The sequence below is a fragment of the Hemitrygon akajei genome, chromosome 25 (assembly GCF_048418815.1).
Source record: "Hemitrygon akajei chromosome 25, sHemAka1.3, whole genome shotgun sequence".
NCBI classification, from domain to species: domain Eukaryota; kingdom Metazoa; phylum Chordata; class Chondrichthyes; order Myliobatiformes; family Dasyatidae; genus Hemitrygon; species Hemitrygon akajei.
The window spans coordinates 19,976,441-19,982,689 of record NC_133148.1 but is presented as its reverse complement, the minus strand read 5'-3'; the positions used below and the strand labels follow the sequence as shown (position 1 = coordinate 19,982,689).

The following is a 6,249-nucleotide window of genomic DNA, read 5'->3' as shown; positions in this document are numbered from 1 at the left end:
GTGATGCCTCTGTGACACTAATTTTCTTTGGGATTAGTAAAGTATCCATTTATCTAGCCAGAGGGAAGTTACGAGCTGACGGATTTGTCCCTTGGGCTCCCCAGCGGCCCACAATGGATTCCCCGTTTGTGTGCTTGGTTCCAGAGCTCAGTAACAAAACACCCAGAAGCTTCAGCCCGTGCACTCCCCGACCGTAGTAACAATCATACCTTCAGTATGATCGCAGTCTTGGTCCCCTGATCCAGCTTGTTCCCCACCCCTCACCCCTTCTCCCCCCCCCCTCCCCATCACCTCCCTCTGGTTCCCCACCTCCTTCCCTTTCTCCCATCGTTCACTCTCCTCTCCTATCAGCCCTCATCCACCTATCGCCTCCCGGCTTCTCACCTCATCCCTCCGCCCCCACTCACCCAACTTCCCCCTCACCTGCCACCACACCCCCCCTCACCTTTTTAATCCTGATTTCTGCCCCCGTCTTTCCAAACTTGCTGGCAGGTCTCCACTCGAAACATCCGCTCTTTATTCCTCCCTCCCCCACCCCCATGATGCTGCCTGACCCACAGATCTGGTCTAGTGTTCTGTGTCTGATCCCAATGATCTTTAACCTCTCCTCCCAGAAGGATTATTAAGTGTTGTGGGGGGGGGGGGGGGGGGGGGGGAGGGAGGGAAGAGTGAGGACGAGGGCGAGGCTCCACGCAAACATATCGATGCAGTCACAAAGGGGGCATGAGAGTGGATATAGTTCATTAGGAGTTTGAGATCCAGTACGTCACCAAAGACACTAGCAAATTTCTACAGATACATAGTGGAGAGCGTTCGAACTGGCTGCATCACCGTCCGGTACGGAGACGCCACTGCACTGAATCGGAAAGAGCTGCAGGAAGTCGCAAATTCCGCCATCGCCCTTTCCCTCTTCTGTTCCCACTCTTGGCTTCTTACCTCTCGTCCGCTGCACAGGGTCGGAAGAGGCCGCTCAGGCCTGTCGACTCAGCCAGACCCTTCCCGGGCACAAGCCTCTGGGAGCGTTTTCAAAGGGTGGCGTCCCTCGCCGTCTGGGGCTTGGCCTCTTCACGTTAGCACCACCAGGAGACTGAAGAACCGCACTCAATGATTCAGTAACGGCTCCCCCCCGGTCTGCCAGGAGACTGAAGAACAGACAGACAGGGCCTCACTTGTGCGACTTATCCTAACAGTCGCTTCAGTACCCCCGCTGCCACAAAACTCAGCGGTAATAAAGCCGACTCTGGTGAGGGAGAGGCTTCTCCGGCCCCCGACAGCTCTGTTTAAAATTCACAGCTTTATAGTCTATACTCAAGATAACACGTGGCAGAGAACGAGGCCATTTGGCCTTGAGGACTCTTTACAGGACTACACTACACAAAACGACTCTTACACAGTATTTACACAGAGGCCCTCCGGCCCACTCCTCCCCTAACACCCACCTCGTTACTGACCAATCCAGCTTCCCCTGACGTGGACCTTTCCCACCCCCCACCCCCATCTCTGGGGATGCCAGACCCTCCCTGCTCCCCTCTCCCGCCACTAACGGACTGTCTGCTCCCTGTGGCGTCTTGCTGTGCACACATCCTGGGGCACGACGGATGCCATTACAGTCTGGGGACGTTGGAGGTCAGAGTTCAATCCCGGCACCGTCTGTAGGGCGCGCGTTTCCTCCCACGGTCCGAAGACGCTAGAGTCAGCAGGTTAATCGGTCATTGTAACTGCCCTGTGATTAGGCTGGGGTTAAATCGGAGGGCTCGTTGGGCCCCTTTAGCACAGTCTCTCTAAATAAAACTAATAAATTAGAAATGTAATTGGCTGCTTCTGTTTCACACGTTACAGTGATGACCAGAGTACAATGGCCCTGTGGGAAGATGGCCGGTGCTGTATCAATGCATGCCTTCCTTCCTCGGGAGGGAAAGGCCATGATTCAACGCTACCCCCCCTTTCTCCCGCCGCCTCCCCATCGCCCTCGATGCCCCTGCAGGTGGCACCAAGAAAGGGGGGGGGGGCATAAGGTGAGGGGGGAGGAGTTTTGCAAGGGGAAGGGTGGTCGGTATCTGCAACCCGCTGACGCGGGAGGTTCTGGACCCAGGTGTGAGGGGCAGGGCGTGAACGGGATCGGTGTAGTTGGGGGGGGAGGGTCAGCATTAACGCAGTGGGCCGAATGGCCTGTCGCAGTGCCCACTGGGCCTCAGGACTTAGGAGAAAACTTCCAACAACATGAGCGATATACCTAGGTGAACCCCTGTAAGACAGGACGGGAAGAACGCACGGACCGGGGGCTTTGTCCTGCTACACACTATACAGAACGGGACATGTTATCACAGCCAGGGGAGGGCGTGGTGGGGAGAAGCTCCCGCTACCTACTATAAATGCTCTCAATGGTGCGTGCCTCTGACAACCAGGTCCAGCTCCCGGCCTTCACGCCTGACTTCAGCCGACAGGAGACGGGGCAAAGGTGGGTGACTGGCACCTTAAAACCAGGCGCTTGGGGCGGATGGGGCTCATCAGCCGCGGTTGGCGGCGCACCTAGGGGAAGGAAAACGTTGATCCCAAGCCTCTGCTGCCTTGTGGCCTACCATGGGGGTAGGGGGCTTTGGGAGTAAACCCCAAGGGAGGGGGGGGAAGAAAACCCGGAGTGGAGTCCCTAAAGCAGTTCCATGTTGAGTTCAATGCTGACTGGCAAATCCTGGTGATTCCGAACTGGATCAGTCTCTGCCGTTGCTTTGAACTCACCAGCTGCATGGGAGGGGGGGGAGGGGGGGGGCTGGTTGCCCGGGTAACAGCTTGCTCTCCATACATCAACTACAACACAACATTTACGGTGGGGCCGACCAACGGAGGGCCCTCAATATTCGTCAGAGGAATTCTTGACTTGAGCGAACAATACTGTCAAAATCCAGAAGGCCGGATGCTGGCCCGTCAGCGGAACCCAGGGACCGCACTCCAATCCGAAGGGCAGCAAGCAACGGAGTCCAGGTCTTTCCATCAACCGCAGCCAGCTCCCTTAACGCTGGTGCCTGAGCAGGTTGGATGAATGAGTGAACCCTTTCCCACAGTCGGAGCAGGTGAAGGGCTTCTCGCCGGTGTGGATCCGCTGGTGGATCTCCAGGTTGAAGGAGCGGATGAAGCCCTTCCCGCACTGGGAGCAGATGAAGGGCCTCTCCCCCGTGTGGATCCGCTGGTGCCTCAGCAGGGTGGAGGACTCGGTGAAGCCCTTCCCGCACTCCAGGCAGGTGTAGGGCCGCTCCCCGGTGTGAATCCGCCGGTGCCTCAGCAGGGTTGACAGCTCCGTGAAGCCCTTGAGGCACTCCAGGCAGGTGAAGGGCCGCTCCCCGGTGTGGATCCGCTGGTGCGTCATCAGGTGGACGGCCTGAATGAACCCCTTCCCGCACTCGGCGCAGGTGAACGGCTTCTCGAGGGTGTGGACCCGCTGGTGGATCATCAGGTGGGTCGACTGGGTGAAGCCCTCCCCGCACTGGGGGCAGATGAACGGCCGCTCCCCGGTGTGGACTCGCTGGTGTCTCTGCAGGTTGGACGACCGGATGAACCCCTTCCCGCACTCGGAGCAGCTGAACGGCCGCTCGCCGGTGTGGATCCGCTGGTGGGTCAGCAGGTTGGAGGACCAAATGAAGCCCTTCCCGCACTCGGAGCAGATGAAGGGCCTCTCCCCGGTGTGGATCCTCTGGTGCCTCAGCAAGGTCGAGGACTCGGTGAAGCCCTTCCCGCACTCCGAGCAGGTGAACGGCCTCTCGCCCGAGTGCATCCGCTGGTGGGTGACCAGGTGGACGGCCTGCGTGAAGCCCTTCCCGCACTCGGCGCAGGTGAACGGCTTCTCCCCGGTGTGGACCCGCTGGTGGATCATCAGGTGGGTCGACTGGGTGAAGCCCTCCCCGCACTGGGGGCAGGTGAACGGCCGCTCCCCGGTGTGGATGCGCCGGTGTCTCTGCAGGTTGGAAGAATCAATGAACCCCTTACCACAGTGGGGGCAGGTGAACGGCCTCTCCCCGGTATGCGTCCGATGGTGCTTCGTCAGGTCGCTGGACCGTTTAAACTGCTTCCCGCAGTCCGAGCAGTTGAAGGGGTTCATTGCTGCGGAGGGAGGAGAGTGAGAACAAAGAGGGGCCGAAATCAGTGACTTCCTTCCCGGTCACACAGCGGCTGAAGGTCCCTCTCCGGCCCGGTGCAGGCTCCGGAAGCCCGGCGGGTTGGAGCTGAGCCCCGGGTCGCAGATTAAATCGATCCCGCGGCCGGGCCCCGGATCCGAGGAGCAGCCCCCGGCTGGGCAAGGCTCGGCGCGATCCCCCGGATGCCCACGGACCGCCGCCGCTCTGGGACAATCCCGGTTCTCCAGCCCTTCCTTTCCGCTCGGCGCGCTGCGCTCCGCACCCGGAAGTCAGCGCCATATCCTCATCGCCTGCGCATGCGTACCGGCGGTGTCCGGGCTGAACGGAGCGCTTTCTCCACCGCAGGGCAGTCTGGGTATAAATGCGGCCATTAATTAGCCCGAGGCCGATGTCTCTGCGAAAGATAAATTCGCATAAATTAGAAAATGAAAATAAAAATACAAAGATCCACCAGGTTAATTACACCTGTTTCAGGTAACACAAATTTAACTTTTTAGATCTGCTGCTGAATGAAGAGAAGTTAAAAATAAACAGGTTTTACGTCAGATCACACGGCGGGTGGGAGATTAGAACGCATCGAGACCGAGACAGACCCAATGGGGAAGTCATCTGAAAGAGAAAGGCGAATGCTCGATAATGGGGGCCGGTTATTCTGAAGCAGATGTTAGTGGAGACAGATGAAGGGAAGAAGAGAGGATTATTTGTGGTGAAACCAAACAAGCGACACAGGTGACAACAAAGCTTCGCTCACAGATGAGCCCATTGCCTTTCTGCGCTCGCCTGAACGTCAAAGCATGGAGACACCTTCACGAGTATTCGCTGCCCCCGATGACCCTGTGCTCTCAGTCTCTGAGGCCGCCGTGAGAGCATCCCTCTGGAGGGCGAGCCCACGGAAGTGTTCACTCATATCTTCAACCTCTCGCTTCTGTAGTCTGAGCTACCCACCTGCTCCAAGCGGGTTAAGTTATACCCGTGCCTAAGAAGAACCTGCCTCGATGACTATCGTCCAGTAGCACTTACATCCACTGTGACCAGGTGGCGATGAAACGTCAACCTCTGCCCGAGAAGTGACTTGGATCCACTGCAATTTGCCTACTGGAGCAACGGGTCAACTGCAGACGCCATTTCATTGGCTCTTCAGTCAATTCTAGAACACCTGGGTAGTGAAGATGCATTCATCAGGATGCTCTATATTGACTAGGGCTCAGCGTTCAATACCATCACCCCCTCAAAGCTAATCAATAAGCTTTAAGACCTTGGCCTCAGTACCTCCTTGTGCGATTGGATCCTCCGTTTCCCATTTGCAGACCCCAATCAATTCGAATTGGCGACTACATCTTCTCCACAATCTTCATCAGTACAGACACACCACAAGGCTGTTGTCTTAGCCCCCTGCTCTACTCGTTTTACACTGTGACCTCTCCTCCAATGCCGTGTTTAAACGTGCTGATGACGGCATTGCCGCTGGCTGAATCAAAGGTGGTGACGACTCAGCATAAAGGAGGGAGATTGAAAATCTGTCCGAGTGATGCCAGGTTCTCACTCAGTGTCAGGAGGAGGTCCGTGAGCCTGCCCTCATTGGAGGGTCAGAGGGGGAGAGGGTCAGCAACTTTCAATTCCTCAGTGCAGTCATTTCAGAGGATCTGCCCTGGGCCCAGTAGGTAAGTGGCGCGGTAAAGAAAGCATGGCTGTGCTTCCACTTTCTGAGAAGTTTGCAAATATTCAGCCTGTCATCTAAAACTTTGAGGAACTTCTGTAGATGTGTGGTGGAGAATATATTGACTGCATTATGCCCTCAAAATGAAAAGCCCACAAATAGTAGTGGATATGGCCCAGTTCCTCCCCGTCACTGAGCACACATACAAGATCTGCTGTGGCAAGATTGCAGCATTCCTCACTAATGACCCAGACCAGGCTCTCTTCTCGCTGCTGCCATTGGGAAGAAGGTTCAGGACTCACATCACCAGGTTCAGGAACACTTATTACCCCTCAACCATCAGGCTCTGGAACCAAAAGGGATAACTTCACTCAAAATCACTTGCTCCATCACTGAACTGTTCCCACAACCCATGGACTTGCTCTCAAGGACTCCTCACCTCATGTTCTTGATATTTATTGTTAT

At 56.5% G+C, this 6,249-nt stretch overlaps 1 protein-coding gene across 1 annotated transcript; it reads right to left on the bottom strand.

Annotated features, from left to right (window-relative positions):
* Nucleotides 1-450: 450 nt before the first annotated feature.
* LOC140716409 (uncharacterized) lies at nucleotides 451-4,380 on the bottom strand. The gene has a single exon (XM_073029111.1). The coding sequence runs from the start codon at nucleotides 4,088-4,090 to the stop codon at nucleotides 3,008-3,010; it is 1,083 nt and encodes a 360-aa protein (XP_072885212.1). The 5' UTR covers nucleotides 4,091-4,380; the 3' UTR covers nucleotides 451-3,007.
* Nucleotides 4,381-6,249: the final 1,869 nt, after the last annotated feature.